Source organism: Siniperca chuatsi, linkage group LG18 (assembly GCF_020085105.1).
Source record: "Siniperca chuatsi isolate FFG_IHB_CAS linkage group LG18, ASM2008510v1, whole genome shotgun sequence".
NCBI classification, from domain to species: Eukaryota; Metazoa; Chordata; class Actinopteri; order Centrarchiformes; family Sinipercidae; genus Siniperca; species Siniperca chuatsi.
The window spans coordinates 2944116-2963580 of NC_058059.1; the positions used below are offsets into that span (position 1 = coordinate 2944116).

The window sequence follows — 19465 nt, forward strand, 5'->3', positions numbered from 1 at the left end:
GAAATTCTTCTTTTGATTTATTTTTAATTGATTTCATTACAGTACAATTACATTCACATTTAAGGCACATGAGCCTTGTCAGTGCAAATACAAGGCACACAGGATTAAAGCGTTCATTTCAAACGTTACCGTGTGACGTTTCCCTTTATGGAGTCCTCCCAATTACAAAACGTCAACACATCTCAAAAGTATCACAGGACTTTTTCCCGTCTTCCACTTTTAAAAAAAGGCTTTTAACAAATGTTATCATTAATACTCTGTGTAAAATATTGTAATAACCAAACATCAGGATTAAAATTATAAAAAGCTGTGTCCATTCTTTAAATCTGAGGCACAAAATTGGAGCAATAATCGGACAAACAAACAAATGGAGTCCATTCGAGAAGGACTTTTTGTCTTAACTTGTTTCATTCGAAGTGCTGCAGAGATAAAACTACTTAAGAGAACAGAGCTGTATACTATATAGGTTCACCTTAAAGAAACAGTTTGACATTTTGGGAAATCTCGCTGAGAGTTAGATGAGAAGACTGATACCACTCTCACATCTGTACAGTAAATATGTAGTATGAGCCAGCAGTCGCTTAGCTTAGCTTTAGCTTAGCATAACGAAACATCTAGCCTGGCGCTGTCTAAAAAGGTAACAGTGCTGGACTATTTCTTGCCGAGCAACAGCGCCCCGCCCAGGAAACAGTCCCGCACATACTGTGAGCCTCATTAAAATTGCAAATGATCGTTTTTACACTTCAGTTTTTGTATGAATTAAACAAACAAGACTTAATGTGTTGATTACTGAGGTTGAGAGATGCTGGTAGGTGGATTTTGTTACCTTTGAAGAGCGCCACGCTAGCTGTTTCCCCCCCTTTCCCACTATTTCTTTGTGCTAAGCTAACAGGCTGCAGGTGATAGCTTTATATGGAACGGACAGACATGACAGTGGTATCAGTCTTCTTATCTGATGCTCAGCAAAAAAAAGCAAAGAAGCGTATTTCCCCAAAATGTTGAACTATTCCTTTAGAGATGACTGGATTAATGACAGCTACCTGTGCATCATTGTTTAAGAACAAAACTATCAATCTACACATCTGACAAATACTAGCAACATTTTGTGTTTCTGTGATTGGTAAAATGTTCAGATGGCATTTTAAACCCTGAACACTGTAAAGAACAAAAGTTTATAGCACAGTTTATATGCAAACACACGTTACAGAATGGTACAGTAAGTCCAATCTGCACAATAAGAAACTGGGCAAGGAGTTTATCTTAAAAGAAAATATAATAAACTCTTGAAAGTAGGAGATATATATATGAGCACAGCTCAGAAAAAAATAGCTATTTTTCACAGTAGACATTTTGACTTGTCATAGTAGGAAAGGCACAGGTGACATTAAACATAGCATTAAAGGAAAAGTACGACATTTTGGGAAATAAGTTTATTCGCTTTCTGGTGGTGGGTTTGTACAAAAACGTGTGAAAACAACACAGTGCCGTGTTACGGGAGTTACGTGCTAGACTATTTCTTGGTCGGGACCCGTTGCCCAGCAACCAGCAGAAACTCCAGGAAGTTACCGGTCACGGTCAAGAAATAGCCCGGGCACGTAACCCCCGTAAAAACGGCGAAGAGTCGCTTTTCCACTTTGGTTTTTTTGTACGGATAAAAAAAAAAAAAAACAAGATGTCACATGTTCATTACTGAGCTTTAGGAGGTGCTGGTAGTCACGCTTTGTTACTGTTGCACAGAGCCAGGCTAGCTGTTTCCCCCCGTTTTCAGTCTTTGTGCTAAGCTAAGCTAACCTAACCAGCTGCTGGCTGTAGCTTCATATTCAACAGACGAGAGCGGTATCAATCTTCTCATCTAACTCCCAGTAAGACAGTGAATAAGCGTATTTTACACTTTGATTTTTGTCTTCATGCTACGTTAAGCTAACTGTCTCCTGGTTGCACCTTCATGTTTAGCATACAGACATGGGAGCGGTATCAATCTTCTCATCTAACTCCCAGCAAGAAAGCGAATTTCCCAAAATGTCGAACTTTTCCTTTAACGATGGCTCTGTTCTATTCAAGTGTCCCAGTCAACCATGACAGAGTGACAGTGAGCCAGCATGCACAATACCAGGACGCTGAAACTGAAGCAGCTAAATAGAATTCAGCCATCATTCATTTTTTTATTTTTATTTTTTATTTACACTTGTGCTTTTCCCTCTGAGACATGTCAAAATTTCACAGTAGGAAACATTGTTATGAAAAAAAGGCCACTCCAACTATCATACTTGTGGTAAAAGTTGCCTAACTGTCCGGTAAACCAACCCCACCTTCCACAGAGTATAAAATACTCGTGTTTGCCAGCTTCCTGAAGCTTGTTGCCTCCTCTTTACTTTAAGTTACGGCAGCTGTCGCCCTCACAGGACTGGAGCTTTATGAGTCGCTGGTTCATCGCCTGCAGGATGGCTGGGTCCACCTTCTTCACGATGTTCTCCAGCTGATGGGGGTCCGACGTCATGTTATACACTTCGACAAACGACTGGGGACGCAAAGAAGGACAGGCGCTGAGCTTCACATCTGTTTCCACAGACTGACTCATACATGTGATCAAACACAGTCATGCTGTACCTCGTCGTCTGCAAACTCGCAGTATTGTAGGTTTTGTTCGCTGAGGGTCCTGACGCAGGCGTAGGTGTTGTTGTAGGCGTCTTCACACACGCAGTCTGGGAAACATTGCTGAAGAAAATGAAGTGTTGGGTTAGTGCTGCAACGAACCATTGTTTTTTCAGATTAAAACCACTAGTAACACTCCAGGGCAAAGTTTAAACGCACACCCCTGCCTACCGCAGGAACGCAGGCCATAAAAGACTGAGGAATGCATTTCCTTCCTCATGTTTTGAAACATCAGCGGTGGGATGTATTTCATTTTATGCCACGTTATACTTCTACTCCGTCACATCTCAGAGGCAAATATTGGACTTTTTACTGCACTACATCTGTCCGACGGCTTTAGTCACTTTACAGATTACAGTTTTTCATGTCCTGTCCAGTGAAAACCTCGTATCGGTGGTGATTTTGAATGTTTGCGATGAAAACGCATCGTCACAGAGCTGAAAACAGGCTGTTTCTCTCATGAAAAGTCGACTTTTTAGAGATACGTGGTTCTCGCAGGACAGCGACGCTGCAAACACGTAATGATCTTATAGACCATGATGCATTGCTGCAGATTAAACTGCCCAACAGTATATAAAGCAGTTAAAATGAGCTCAACTTGAAACATCTGCAGCAGCAAAATGCAACACACACATGAATGCAGCAGGAATATGAATCCAGAAACATCAGATATAATAAAACACTGACAGGAGCGCTTTACTGCACAGGGACGACTTTTACTTTCATCTTTTAAGTAAATTCTGCTTATAATACTTACATACTTTTACTTAAATAAAAGGTTTTGAGTGCAGGACTTTAGCTGGTAGTGGAGTATTTTCACAGTACTTTTACTTAAGTAAAGGATCTGAATACTTCCTCCACCACTGTGAAACACGCACTGCTGATCGCAGTTACAGGACACACACACGCCGCCTTTGGATGATGTCAAGTTTGCCGCCAGTTCTAATTGTTTCCACATATCTGGGTGTGTTTCATGTCAAAATTAAACTTAACTGGTTAGAAAACATTAAAGCTGTTCAGTGTGAAAACTTAAACTTGTCCTTGGAGATAGTAGTTCGGCAAAAACAAAATCTTAAACCAAAAAGGTTACCACTCATTTGCTTTTTTCTGGAGCTATCAAATGCATTTCATGGTCTTCCTCAGTGGACATCTGACATTTGAGCGATGCAAGTGAAAGCTCTGGAAAAAAGCCAGTACTGTAAGTGGACCTTCAGTTAGTGCTGCGTTTAAAAAGAGGATAATCGGGGTTGTTTGTCCTCAGGGATCTGAAGCACGTTGCTCTACGCTGAGGTGACAACATCGCTGCCGACGACAGGAACAGGATTAACAAGTTTATTAATAAGGCTGGTTCGAACCGGGACGAGTTCTCAAATCAGACTTCAGTTTGAAGGTCACACCCTGTTTGATGTTTTTAGTAAGTTTAAAAAGTGCTGAGCGAGTGTTTTCTGTGATACTGGATGTATTTTTAAACATAATTTGTGTAATTTCATATGTACTGCCTTTTGTATTTGTCTTGTTTTTAGGTGCATCACTTGTGATTGCCGTTTTATTGATAGGTCAGTTGTATTTATACAGTTTTGTTTTTTTAAAACTTAGCCACTAGGCGGGTGCCATGTCCCGTTTGTGTGTTACTGTTACTCCTAAATTTTGAGGTACTTGTACTTTACTTTAGTATTTCCATTTTATGCTACTTTATACTTCTACTGCACTACAATTCAGAGGCAAATTTTGTATTACGTTAGTTACTTTTCAGATTATTAATACAAAATATAAATCAGTTAATACATGCTATATGATTATAGATTAAGAAATTAAAATCAGCTCCACCTTCACCAGCTGCAACATTAAAGGGATGAACACATTAATGCATCATTAATCATAATCCAATAATATAATATACATTATTCTGAAATGGGCCGTTCTGCATAATGAGTACTTTTACTTTTGGTACTTTAAAGTATATTTTGATGCTAATACTTAACAACAACAACAATAATAATATTTTTACACTGTAGTATTGGTACTAAAAGATCTGAATACTTCTTCCACCACTGCCTGCTCAGTATTTGTTCTGGAGCTTTCAATCATATCACACGAGCTTCCTCAGCAGATGGAGTTTACCCACTTATCATGTAATCGTAGATATTGAAATTTCCATTCCTCCGAGCACTTTAAGATCATGCGATACGATAGAAAGCTCCAGAACAGCTACTGAATATACCTTGTGGTGAGAATATTTTGGCATTCTTGCTTGACAAATGACTTGAACAATTAGTTAAACTTATCATTGGCACAGTCTTTTCTTGTGGTAGACACTCACAGACAGTCCAGGGCCTAGTTTGGGACAAGCAGGATCTGTTGTTGGGTGTCCTTCCCCGGTGTATTCAACAAGGAAAAAGGGACGTGCAGTGCCATTACGCAATGATGGAGCCTAATAGTCAGAGAATTTCAAGTTAGTTTTTTAAGTTATTAAAGTTTGGGGGAAAAGTAACATTTAGGACCATTTAAAGAAACGTCTGACCATCTGAGACAGGAAAGACTGCCCGTCCACATTCACAGAAGACAGGTTGACCCCAGATATGTCCAGGATGGTGGGAGCCAGATCAATGTTTAACACTGGAGCCTGAAGGAGCCATACAACATAAAAAAGATTATTAAAAAACAAACTGAAACCAAGAATTACAGCCACACATCTGCATTTTATAACAGATGCAAGCAAAAATGTGTGTGTGTGTGTGTGTATCAGTGGAGGATTGCTTGTGACCTGCAGCTTCTGGTTTGGTTTGATGCCAGGACCCCGGACCATGAGCGGGACCCTGATGTCAAATTCATACAGCTGCCTTTTATCAATGGGCAGAGAGAACTGACCTGGAACAGTGAAGACAGGTGTTTACTGCGAGGCAGCACACAGACAGGAAATGCACTGTATTAAATCATCTGAGGACCAGAGGACGGACTGAGCACGCTCAGACCTGTGTGGTAGCCGTTGTCGGAGGTGTAGAAGATGTAGGTGTTGTCCAGTTCCTTTATACTCTCAAGTTTCTTGACCAGCATCTCCACCATGTCGTCCACAGATAACAGCGTCTGCCACCTGCAGGAGAGATCATCATTTACAACTGTTTAAAAAGGTTTTTTATGGCCACATGCTCACACAACATAGCATAGTCATAACGAATAAAAACTGAAATAAGAGTAAAAATAAGAATTAGAAAAAGAAATATAATAAAAAGGAGTCCAAGACTAGAAATATATGTAATATAAAGTATTAAAACACAAGTTTATAAGGCAAACTATGACATTTTTTAAAGAACTGACTAGTCACTTTAATGTTTGATACCATATCAGTTTTTTCCATTTATGCCGTAGAATTTAAACAGATTTATGTTGTCTTGTTCTCAAAGTGGGACTCTCGAGGGACCGTCGTGACCTGCAAGGCCAACTTTCGGTAGCCTTGCTAGCTTGTCTGCTTTCACTGTAAGAAGGTATAAAACAAGCACTTAACACAACTGTCCTTGAAAAATGAATAAACTGTCTATAGCAAAGGGACAAATGTGTTAAAGCTTGTTAATCCACCTGCTGCGTTTCTTTATTTTGTCACCTCTTTAGTTTTGACAAAACAGCTGCTTATCGCTGTGATTTGAGTGGAATCAATAAAAATAAAAAATTCTAATGAAAAAGATTCTTAGAGAAACGAAATAAATAAAGACTTTCGGTAAACCATGTCCCTCCACAATATGACATTATACCTTATCTGAACCAGAGTAGTGAACCGGTGTCTGATTATTACCTCCACTTATTACTATTATTTATTACATAATTAGTTACATTGTATTCTATACTGTACTTTCATCATCAACCAGTAAACCCACTTGGTACTCGACACTTAGTTTATCTTATACTTATACCGACATGATACTTAATTTATTTCTGACCTGTTTTATAGTGTTTATAGTGTATCATATTGTTTTCTAGTACTTTCTCCTGTGTGCACTGACGTAAAGGCGAGCTGCTGTAACAAAGAGTTTCCCTTCGGGGATCAATAAAGTATTTCTGATTCTGATTCTGATTCCCATCTCTAGAGCCTAAAAGTGAAATGTGTAGCCTTTGTACCTTTTCCTGTACGCATTATCCAGAAATGTGAGTGAGCTATTTGGCATGGGGTTGATAGGCTGACGCAGCAGCCAGTGTTTGTCCTGAAACACACACACACACACACACACACACACACAAATAGAGACTCATTGGAAAGACTAACAAAAAAAAACAAAACAGTTATCATATTTAATAATGTTTGATGTTAACTTGGACATACCTTCCCTGGTTTGTCAAAGCTCCCGTCTCGAGGGGCTTTAACGTCGCTGAACTGTTTCTGGTACTGCGGTGCTGCCGTCCAGGGGGAGTGGGGGGCTGGAGGAGAGAGCATCAGGAAGAACGGATGCTGAGGGCTCCTGTCATCCAGGAAGTGAAGGGACCGGTTCGTCTGGATCGAGGAACAAGCCAAGACTGAATACGCGACTGTTGCAAAATTTTATTTAAAAAACACAGATGGGGAGGCAAAGACGGAAACTCAGAGAAAACAACAGCGTCTTTGTTTGTTAGAGGCGGGATCAGATAGCAGGAAACAAAACACTAAGTGAGCTGCACGAACGGGGAGGGTTGTGCATCTGCTGCATGTGTGAGTCATTATCACCCCAGGATGTGTAATAACAACTGGCCACAGGCTGCTAAACACATGCTTTTAGATGTGACTAATGCTCCACGTCCCACACTTCATTAAATCTGTCTTTTCAATGCTCGGAAATGAACTCAACTGTCTTGTGAAATTATGAAACTTCTTGTCAATAAGTCCGACGAACTAGATGGTTGGTTTTGTTTAGATTTTTTTTTTTTTTTTTTTAGTAGATTCTTCATTTTTTCCCCCCCAGACTTTTTTAATTTATGTTTCAGTTTGGTTTTAGTTTATTTTAGTTTCAGTTCTAGATTTATTGTAATACTGAACAGCTTAAATATTCGCAACCACTATTTCGTGGCAAAGATATAAAAGGTGATAGAGCCCGTAGATCCACACCCTCTCTGCTGCTTACCGTACAAAAGCTAAAACAAATATAGACTGTGACGCTGTTCTCTTTAAATCTGACGACGACTGTTTAAAAACTCACCTTTTTAGCCCCGTTTTAACCTAAAATCTGTTATTAATACTCCACCGCTATCATGCTAGCAGCATGGCTCTAGGGATGGCCTTGTTAGTCCACCACTTTGGTCCAGATTGAAATAGACAACTATTAGATGGATTGCCATGAAAGTTTGTTCAGACGTTCATGCTCCCCAGAGGATGAATCCTACTGGCTTTGGTGTTCACCCGACTTTTCCTCTAGCGCCACCATGAGGATGACATTTGTGGTTAAGAGTGAAATATCTCAACAACTATTGGATGGATTGCTGTAAAATTCACAACAGACATTCAAGGTCCCAAGAGGATACATTTTAATGACTCTGGTGACCCCTACTGGATGTATTGGCACAGACTTTCATGGTTCCTAGATAATGAATCCTGCTAACTTTGGTGATGCTTTGATGTTTCCTCTACCGCCACCATGAGGTTGACTTTTTAGTTCTTTATTTAAAAAATCGCAACCATTATTGGATGGATTGCTGTGAAAATGGATAAAAACACATTCATGTTCCCTTCAGGATGAAATGTAATAACTTCGATCTGCTGACTTTTCTTCTGGCGCCGTCAAACATTATTTGTCCACTACTTTTGTTTATAGCTAAATACCTGCAAAGCTAATGACATTCCCATCAGCCTCAGCTGTACTTTGTGTTTTTTGCTAATTAGTTAGCATGCCAACACATTGAACCAATAAACATTATACCTGACATGCTTACGCTATGCTGATGTTGCACCACTGTGACGAGAGAAAGTTCAGCTCTCATTAACTATATTTACAGCAGAATAGTTAAACAGCTGGTTAAGCAGAAAGACTCATGTGTCACCTGATGAAGCAGTGGCATGAAACAGAAGACTACACACATTTAAATAAATACACAAAGAAACCAAACGTCTTCACTCAGTCAAATATCTAAATGTAAATAATGAGACAAACTAAATTACCTATATTTGCCTGTTTTCTTGTTGATGATTAACCTTTCACACTGCTGACTGGCAGACAAAGACTTACTAAACATTTTATATATTTCTATGACAGCAGCTGATTCAGACAGTTTGGAGGTAAACAGCTGTATATCTTCCCATAGATCCGTACATAAATGTCCCTATAGATGTCCTAGTGCGTGAAATACTGCTGATCACAGGCTCGTACAAGCAAGAAGTCATTGCACTCAAGACCCAGCGCTGAGGGCGATTACTACTTACTATGAGGTCGGTGAGGTAGTCCTTTTCATAACTGTCTCCGTGCTTTTCTTCTTTGCCGTTGACTGAAAGTGTGTAGTTGTAGTATTGCGAGTTCCCCACCTGTAACCACGCAGCAAAGGCTGTGACAACAGAAGTACTTGGAAATGTAGTATTTGTGTGTGTGTTTACACGTATGTTTGTGAGACTCACCAGCGCGTGCCACTGGTCCCAGCCAGGTGGAACAAAGCCAACTTCTCCTCCGTCTTTCTTACCGTACTGATGGCAGAAAGAAGTTGAGAAATCAGAAATTGTGTAAGAAGAGTCTGCAGTCACGCCACCAGGTCTGTGAGGGTGCACCAAACGCTAAATGCTAACATCCTTGTAAAATTTCATGGCAATCCATTCAATAGTTGTTGAGTTATTTCAGTCATCCCTAGCTGCTAGCATGGCTACAAAAAGACTGGGTCGTTTATAAAATGACTCCATTTCTCAAAAACGAAGCTTGGAAGTGCGTTACAGGAATATTGTGTCCCATGTTTTTTTTGTCTCTGTTGATCTGTTGTGGCAGGAAGCTTTGGACAGGATTTAGATAAACTCTCCAGCATGAACAAAAAGTTTAAATGCAGTTCTCAGTTTAGAAGTGTGGCACTCTCATGGACAACAACTGCTGTTGTTTACAATGTTGTATGGCGCTCCATACTCTGCTATGGAGGTGGTACTCTCTCTGCTCACGCTATTCTGCTGAAACATTTTGCAATGAGTTTGTCTAGTCAAGCAAACTTTTTTTTTTTTTTTTTTTTTGCTTTCGTAACATGTTCCCGAGACTATGGTGTCACACTTTTAAAATGTATTTCTTCTAAAAACACAGTTATGTAAGTGTAAGATTTTAAAAGGTAACAACTGTTTCGAAATGTCCACAATTGTTCTGCTGAGCACCACGGACACTGTGTCTGGAAAGAGATGCTGGTGAAGCGCTAGCTGCACGGCTCTATGGATGGCAATGTCCAGTCCACCACTTCAATCCAGACTGAAATATCTCAACAACTACTGGATGGATTGCCATGATATTTGGTTCAGACACTTACGATCCTCCTCAGGATGAATTAGTAACTTTGGTGATCACCTGACGTTTCGTCTAGCGCCACCATGAGGTTGACATTTCTGGTTTGAGTGAAATATCTCAATTATAAATTTCTCCAGTGCTTTGGTAACACCCTAAAATAAGATGGTGAACATTATAGCTGCTAAACATCAGCACGTTATCACTGTCATTGTGAGCATTAGCATGCTGGTGTTAGCATTTAGCTCAGGGCACAGCGTCACAGAGCTGCTAGCACGGCTGCAGACTCTTAGCACTGTTGTAATTTAGGTGAAATTTAAATTTAAAAAAAAAAAAAAAAAAAAAAGGGGAAAAGTTGATTCATGCAGTTGCCACTAAAAGTTTATTTACAGTATTTACTAATTTTGTAATCTTTGGGTTGAATGTACTTCTTTGGTTTATAGTCAAGTACTGCCTTCCTAACTTCTGATTGGATTATTCAATCACATGTCAAAAAAAAAAAACAGGAAGTGTTGTAAACAAGTGACAGTGATAAAAATCACCATTTATCAAACCCAGAACTTAAACTGCAAAAAAGTCAGTGTCTTTTGCTTTATATGCGTTCAAACCTGGTTAAGATATTTCCCGGCGAAGAACGTCTGGTACTTCTGTTTGCTGAGGTAGATGGGGAAGGCCTCGGACTCTGGGCCTTTCTGCCACAGAGGGCTGGAGCAGTTCCCAGACAAGGAGTTGTTCCTCACCCCGTGGTTGTGGGGGTACTGACCCGTCAAAATGCTGCTCCTGCTGGGGCAGCACAGCGGCGTGACTGTAAACTTCACAGGAGAAGGAAGCGAGAGCAGGAAGACGAGAATAGGGGAACAGAGGGATAAAAAAAGATGTCGAAAGAGAAGCACGACAGCGGAGAGGAGGATGTGTAACTCACTCAGTTTCAACATTTTAAAACAACACGTGAAATCACAGGTGAGTGCAGCGGTGGACGAAAGATCCTCAGGTCCTTTACGTAAGTAAAAGTGGCAAAACAATAATGTAAAAATATGTAAAGTCCTGCATTCAAAATCTTACTTTGGTAAAAGAACATCAGCAGAATTATCAGCTTCATGTAGTTAAAGTATTAAAAGTAAAAGTACTGTTGTAGCTGCTCGAGGTGGAGCTAGTTTTAACTGCTTTATATACATTTAGCTAGTTTAATCCAGTGGTTCCCAAACTAGGGGTCGGGCCCCTCCAAAGGTCACCAGATAAATCTGAGGGGTCGCGAGATGATTAATGGGAGACGAAAGAAGAAGAAACGGATACACAAATGTATATTTATGTTTTGGACTTTCCCCTAATCTTTGCTTTTTTGTGAAACATTAGATAATTTGGGCCTCAAAAAGTTATTTAAATGAAACCACGTGAGACGTTTAGAGGGTAAATAACTGTGCTGACAACTCAGACATCTGAAACATGACCAAGGGCCTGACAAGACAAAAAGTCTGGCAAACGTTGGTTTAATCTTTAACAAAGTGTTGTATTCTATAAACTTATCTTGTGTTTTTAATGTAAAATCTTAATCTGAAAAGTAGCTACAAATAAATATAGTGGAGTAAAAAGTACAATATTTCCCTCTGAAATTTAGTGAAGTAGAAGTATAAAGTGACATAAAATAGAAATACTCAAGTACAAGTACCTATAAATTGTATTTAAAGGCCCAGTGTGGAGGATTTAGTGGCATCTAGTGGTGAAATTGCAGATTGCAACCATTTGAACACCGCTCGCCTCACCCTCCCCTTCCAAGCGTATAGGAGAAACTACGGTGGCCATGAAACTCGCGAAAAAAGCGAAAGGCCCAACCTAGAGCCGGTGTTTGGTTTGTCCGTTCTGGGCTACTGTAGAAATATGGCGGTGCAACATGGCGGCCCCCGTGGAAGGGGACCCGCTCCCTCTGTAGATATAAACTGCTTATTCTAAAAGGTAACGAAAACAGAACGATTCTTATTTTCAGGCGATTAAACACGAATGAAAACATACTTATGAATATTATATTCCATTTCTGCCGACAGCTCCTCCTAAATGTTCCACACTGGACCTTTAATTACAGCAAGTAAAACACAGTAAATGTATTTATTCCCTTCCCACCACTGGGTAAATGTACTCACGGCATTCACAAATGTTGCTCCTGCATCTCCTATTAAGGCTTTAGTTTTCTTCATCGGGGTCTGCAGAACAGAAACAAGATCAGACAGAAACGCTAAGTGACACGACTCCCATCATGCAAATGAGCCCAGAGAGAAGCCCGGCTTCACGTCCAAAAGCACAAAACAAACTTTTTCGAATTAATTGCTCTATAAATAATAAGCCGAGTATGTCTACGAGCACTAACAGAGACATTATGAGCTCGTTAGTTGCCGTGTGATCCTCCTCTAGAGACATGTCGCCTTCTCAGACTGTAATCTGCTCCTGAAGATGGCCGTTTTACACTCAGTCACCATGTTGCGACATTTTATAGACCACACAAACGACTGATTAATTGAGAAAATGATCGTCAGACTGATCGCTAATGAAAACAATCATTAGCTGCAGCCCGTTTGATCTATAAAATATTGGAAAATAGTGAAAATTGCCCATCACAGTTTCCCGTAACACAAGCTGATGTATTGAAATATCTTGTTTTGTCCAACCGACAGTCCAAAATAAAAAAAAAGATATTTAATTTACCACCATATGAGAAAAATAAAAGCAGCAAATCTTCACAATTTAGAAGCTGGAAGCAGTACATTTATATCATCTTTGCTTGAAAAATCACTGAAATTATTAATCAGTTATCTGAATTGTTGACGTTGTTCTGTTGATCGACAAATAAAATAAATAATCGACTAATTGTTTCAGCCCTAATTAGTTGTTTGGTCTATAAAAAAAAAGTCAGAAAATTGAGAGGCCAGAGTTCAAAATTGTTTGTTTTGTCCAAACAAAGTGAAGAAAATCTGTTTATCGTCACGAGACAAAGAAAAGCAGGAAATCTTCACATTTGAGAGACTGGAACCAGAGAATTTTGGCATTTTTTTGCTTGATAAATTATTAAAACAATTAATCGATTATCAAAGTTGTATTGTATATAGTTTACTTATTTCATATATTGTATTGTTTTTTCTTTTAGCCATGCGAGCTGGCTCGAGGGATGGGGGTCTGTCGGTCCAGACTCAAATATCTCAACAACTAATCGGGTGGATTGACGCGAAATTTTGTTCCGACGTTCATGATCCCCAGAGGATGAAGCCTGCGGACTCTTGGCGAGCCTCCGGCTTTTCCTCCAGCATCCAGTGACGATAATGACGTCGCCAGCCTCAGCTGTACTTTGTGTTTATTGCTAATTAGCAAGTGTTAGCATGCTAACACGCTAAACTATGATCACGAACATGGTAAAACATTACACCTGCTTAGCATCAGCATGTTAGCATCCTTGTTAGCATTGAGCACAGCCTCACAGAGCAGCTTTTTCTACTTCCTGTATTCACTTTATAACTGTATATAACTTTAAATTAACTTTTTATTTATGCTGTAGCTTTCCTAATGTTTTGTTTCCTTTGCTCTGCTTTTGTCATGTTTGTACCTACAGTCTCTTGTGCTGAATTGCCCCCCCCCCCCCGTGGATCAATAAAGTGCTGATTCAGTTTCATTTTCAACTGAATTGATTGATCGACTTATTGTTACAGCAGTCAAAAAAAAAATGCTTCCTTCAGTACACTTACACAGCCCAACTCCAAAAAAAACAGTATAAAGTATGATAAGGTGATTATAAACTCAATCATAGACTCACTATAAACCCTCACAGGTGTATATTTAAACAGGTAAGAGCATTAGAAGTCACCATACACTCACAGGTCTTTTTAGGATCAATACAGGTGATTATTATAAAGTGTTTTCCAGGAGGGTTCAACTCACCATCCCCCCCAGCTGTACGTCCTGGTCGTCGGCGAGGATGAGGATGACGTTGCTCGGTTTGGCACTCGGTTCCGCACACCTGACGCAGCAGGTGAGCAGCGTGAGGAGTGCGAGGGCTGCTGGGTGTCCCCTCTGCCGGGTTCCCGTCGCTCCTGCTCGGCTCCTCGGGGCTGCCATTAGTCCTCCACAGCACCGAGCCACCTGCAAGGCACAAACACCGCCGCTGCTGCTGAAGCGGAGCTCGGTTTCGTTTCCTGCAGCGGGGGTGGAGGAGGTGATTGAATGGGTGTCTGCGGGCCGGACAGACTCTCCGCGAGCTTTGAGGAAGTGGAGACGAGCGTCGGTGGTCACGTGGTCGGACGGAGTGGGAGGAGCGAAGACTGAGAACATGTTGTACAACAAGGACTTCAGACAACTTTTGCACAACTTTGCATGGATACTGAGTTATATGTGCACTATAATGCCATTTAATAAACATAAATACACGTTTCATTTAATGATGACAAATATAATATATTATATTAGCCTATATCATATCATATTATATTATATTATACATAGAAATCCATTAATAAAAAAGTAATTTGTTATGTTATATTATATCTAATATAGAGATCCATTAATCAAAAAACTATTTTACTAATTTAATATATTAAATTTAAATATATTGCATTGCGTTTTTATTATGCTATGCGTTTTATTATGTTATGTTACATTATTTCATTTTATTTTATCCATTAATCCATTAATAAAAAAGTAACTTGTGATATTATATTATAACTAATATAGAGATCCATTAATCAAAAAACTATTTTACTAATTTACTAATTTAATATATTAAATTTAAATATATTGCATTGCGTTTTTTTATTATGCTATGCGTTTTATTATATTATGTTACGTTATTTCATTTTATTTTATATTCAATACAATAGAGAGAGCCCTTTATTTAAATTTCTTTTTTACCATTTACAATTTTTTTTTTACCATTTACAATTTTACTAATTTTACTGATTTGACTTTTTAATCAAGTCGTCAGATGTAATCATAGATAAATCATAGCCCGAACGATATTTCGACATTTGAGAGTTTTAAAAGTCTGATAACGATATATTGGTCAATGTTCAGACTTTACTTTTTTTTTTACAAACACATAACACGGGCAAACATTTTTGATAAGAGTCGCTTAAATTAATATATTAAGGAATTGTGTCCAAGGTATGTGTTGAGTTGGAGATTTTACAGTTTAAAAATAATCAAACGATTTAATGGCGATGCTGTTTCTAAATTACCTCAAACATGTATACACGTATCATTTCTTTGGCGTTTCTGTACGGAAACTAAACCTATCAATCTTTTTAGTAGTTTTGTTTTCGAGAGAAACATAACCTAAATGTACACAGAAGGAGGATCTGAAACCAATTTAACACAAATATTTCTATGTCATTTCCCTCAAACAGCTTTAGAGTTACTGTAGATCAAATAGTTTAATTCAGTGTTTGACGTATTACATTCTATTGAGTTAAATATTAAAATCCAAATATATACATACATTTAAATAAACAGTATACACAATACATTTGACTGAGTACATTCTATGCATACTATGTACAGTATATGACATAAGACAAAATGGAAAAATAAGATGACATTCCTATTTCTAATAACATCAAATGAAAAAATATTGATTTCATGAGCAATAAGTCATGTTATGAACATTTCCCTGTAATTCAGTCAGACATATTTTATATCTTTGGGATTTTTTGGCTCTTGAGTAGAATTTAAAACAGAGATTTGTGGGTTTAAACAGTGCAAACCACATGAGTTTGTAAAGATGGACTTACCAAAGGTTCCTTTGGGCTGAAGAGGTTATAACGTACCTTATTCTTGGTTCTCTAGAGAACTCTGGCTGCCAAGAAATTCATACAACCCATTTTCCGTGTGGCGCACAGAGGCTAATATCTCTCACAGCATACTCTCACACGTAAAAGATATTTCTCGATAATAAGGACTGACTCTTGATATCTAATCAACCAAATCTTTGAGCATTTCCTTTGTACTGGTGGGCCTGATATTGTCAGGGGTGAGCTGTAAGTGGTAAACAAGGCTAAGTGTCTACAGCCATGCTAGCAGCTCTGCGAGGCTGTACACAGCGGTGCTTTGGAGCTAAATGCTAACATCAGCATGCTAACATGCTCACAATGACAATGCTAACATGCTGATGTTTAGCAGGTGCAATGTTTACCATGTTCACCATTGTAGTTTAGCGTGGTAGCATGCTAACATTTGCTAATTGGCACTAAACGCACAGCTGAGGATGAATGGATGAAGAGTTCTGCAGGTATTTGGTCATAAACCAAAGTATTGGACAGATTAACATTTTGACCAGATGATGGCGCTAGATGAACATTTAAGGGATTATCAAAGTTGTTACAGTTCATCCTGAGGGGAACATGAATGTCTGAACCAAATTTCATGGCAATCCATCCGATAGTTGTTGAGATATTTGACTCAAAACCAAACATTTGGCACCACATGAAAAGTCAGAGGATCACCACAGTCATCAAGATTCATTCTTGGCACCATGAATATCTGAAGAAAATCTAATGGCAATCCATTTAATGGTTGTTGAGATAATCCACTAAAAAAATAAAATATGGCACCAAAAATGTCAACCTGTTGGTGGCGCTACATGAAAAGTCAAAAATGTCAAAAATTTCATGGCAATCCATCCAATAGTTTCGAGCGTAAAAGTCTGAACGGGAGTGGCGGGATCTGAAGTGACAGGAGAGTTAGTCTGTGGCAGGGAAAACAAAGCAGACATGAGAGTTGGCTTGAGTTGTGACAGATTTTTGTAACTCTGGACTAGAAAACGGGGGTTTGCTTGTCCCTGTCATGTCAGCTCGATAGCAGAAAGATACTGAAAGAATAGTTTGACATTTTGGGAAACACGCTTTAAAGCTTTCTTGCCGAGAGTTAGATGAGAAGATTGATACAACTTTCAGATATAATAATATAATATAAAGCTAGAGCTAGGAGACGGTTATCTTAGCTTAGCAAAAGACTGGAAGCAGGGGGAAACGGCTAACCTGGACGACACTGTTCGGATTAAGGATTAAGATAATTGAAGCTAACCGTCTCCTGGCGGTATAGCTTCATAGTTAGCATACAGGCTTAAGAGTGGTATTAATCTTCTCATCTAACTCTCAACAAGAAAATTAATAATTGCATTTCCTAAAACATCAAACTATAGTTCCTTAAAGGGGAAATTGCAATGTAATTAGCAGCAGAATTAAACGTAATGGAAATAGTAACAAAAGATGATGTAAAAAAAAACATTGGGAAACAATCAATAAATACAAGAAATCAATATGATATCTAATTCTGGAAAATTATTCATTCCTATACTGAGATATTGTACAGTGAGGATTATTCAGTCAGCTTATCTGTATTGACCAACACTATAATGAGGAGAAGTGAGAATTAAATGATCTGTATGTCTTAACAATCTCTGAATTTAGCTAGTTCATGTTTCTTCTGCAGCTGTTTAAGGTGGTGTTGTACAGGCAGGTAGCAATCAGTAGGTAAGGTCATGCCTGACCTGCTGCTCGACGAACCATGAAATGAGCTAACAGCTGAAGGTGTTCTGCTGAGCTGATGGTAGTCTGTGCATCAGAAAGGGTGGAGGTTATTATTGGTAACTGCAAACAGCTTATCATCCTCATCATCTGTACTGGGATGGGCTCATAGTGGAAGAACCAGCTATACTTATCAGTTCAGCCACATTCAGTGGTGGAAAGTACATTTTCTCAAGAACTTAAGTACAATTTTGAGGTACTTGTACTTTACTTGAGTATTTCTGCTTTATGCTACTTTCTACTTATCATATTTCCCCCTGCTACCACTACATTTTAGGTTGAAATATTGTAGTTCTTACTCCACTACATTTATCTGACAGCCACAGTTAGTTATTTTAAAGATTACAATTTTACATTAAAAACATAAAGTAAATACAGTGCATTGTTAAAAACTAAGCCAGTGGTTCCCAACCTGACCCCTTACAATAAAGCAGTGAAGAAGTTCCACCAAAGTAGTTAAAACTAGCTAACTGTGTATAAAGTAGTTAAAACTAGCTAACTGTATATAAAGCAGTTAAAACTAGCTAACTGTGTATAGTTAAAACTAGCTAACTGTATATAAAATAGTTAAAACTAGCTAACTGTGTATAAAGTAGTTAAAACTAGCTAACTGCATATAAAATAGTTAAAACTAGCTAACTGTGTATAAAGTAGTTAAAACTAGCTAACTGTATATAAAGCAGTTAAAACTAGCTAACTGTGTATAGTTAAAACTAGCTAACTGTGTATAAAGCAGTTAAAACTAGCTAACTGTATATAAAGCAGTTAAAACTAGCTAACTGTACATAAAGCAGTTAAAACTAGCTAACTGTATATAAAGCAGTATATAAAGTAGTTAAAACTAGCTAACTGTATATAAAATAGTTAAAACTAGCTAACTGTGTATAAAGTAGTTAAAACTAGCTAACTGTATATAAAGTAGTTGAAACTAGCTAACTGTATATAAAGCAGTTAAAACTAGCTAACTGTATATAAAGTAGTTAAAACTAGTTAACTGTATATAAAGCAGTTAAAACTAGTTAACTGTGTATAAAGCAGTATATAAAGTAGTTAAAACTAGCTAACTGTATATAAAGCAGTTAAAACTAGCTAACTGTATATAAAGCAGTTAAAACTAGCTAACTGTATATAAAGCAGTTAAAACTAGCTAACTGTACATAAAGCAGTTAAAACTAGCTAACTGTATATAAAGCAGTATATAAAGTAGTTAAAACTAGCTAACTGTATATAAAGCAGTTAAAACTAGCTAACTGTATATAAAGCAGTTAAAACTAGCTAACTGTATATAAAGCAGTTAAAACTAGCTAACTGTGTATAGTTAAAACTAGCTAACTGTGTATAAAGCAGTTAAAACTAGCTAACTGTATATAAAGCAGTTAAAACTAGCTAACTGTACATAAAGCAGTTAAAACTAGCTAACTGTATATAAAGCAGTATATAAAGTAGTTAAAACTAGCTAACTGTATATAAAATAGTTAAAACTAGCTAACTGTGTATAAAGTAGTTAAAACTAGCTAACTGTATATAAAGTAGTTGAAACTAGCTAACTGTATATAAAGCAGTTAAAACTAGCTAACTGTATATAAAGTAGTTAAAACTAGTTAACTGTATATAAAGCAGTTAAAACTAGTTAACTGTGTATAAAGCAGTATATAAAGTAGTTAAAACTAGCTAACTGTATATAAAGCAGTTAAAACTAGCTAACTGTATATAAAGCAGTTAAAACTAGCTAACTGTACATAAAGCAGTTAAAACTAGCTAACTGTATATAAAGCAGTATATAAAGTAGTTAAAACTAGCTAACTGTATATAAAGCAGTTAAAACTAGCTAACTGTATATAA

At 38.0% G+C, this 19465-nt stretch overlaps 1 protein-coding gene and 1 long non-coding RNA gene across 2 annotated transcripts in view; one reads left to right on the forward strand and one right to left on the reverse strand.

The window, feature by feature from the left end:
- The window catches only part of gnsb (glucosamine (N-acetyl)-6-sulfatase (Sanfilippo disease IIID), b), a 24650-nt gene continuing 5185 nt past the window's right edge, over window positions 1-19465 (reverse strand). Inside the window, exons 2-14 of the mRNA XM_044173720.1 lie at window positions 13986-14365; window positions 12203-12262; window positions 10676-10879; window positions 9218-9283; window positions 9029-9127; window positions 6965-7132; window positions 6763-6845; window positions 5625-5743; window positions 5417-5520; window positions 5174-5275; window positions 4973-5083; window positions 2608-2715; window positions 1-2518 (exon numbers count right to left, since the gene is read on the reverse strand). Coding sequence (XP_044029655.1) covers window positions 2369-2518; window positions 2608-2715; window positions 4973-5083; window positions 5174-5275; window positions 5417-5520; window positions 5625-5743; window positions 6763-6845; window positions 6965-7132; window positions 9029-9127; window positions 9218-9283; window positions 10676-10879; window positions 12203-12262; window positions 13986-14365 — 1754 coding nt within the window. The 3' untranslated portion in view covers window positions 1-2368. The remainder of the gene's footprint in view (window positions 2519-2607; window positions 2716-4972; window positions 5084-5173; window positions 5276-5416; window positions 5521-5624; window positions 5744-6762; window positions 6846-6964; window positions 7133-9028; window positions 9128-9217; window positions 9284-10675; window positions 10880-12202; window positions 12263-13985; window positions 14366-19465) is intronic.
- On the forward strand, window positions 10896-13731 carry LOC122865375. The gene is made up of 2 exons (XR_006375461.1): window positions 10896-11027; window positions 13201-13731. It is a non-coding gene; the product is annotated as an uncharacterized LOC122865375 (long non-coding RNA).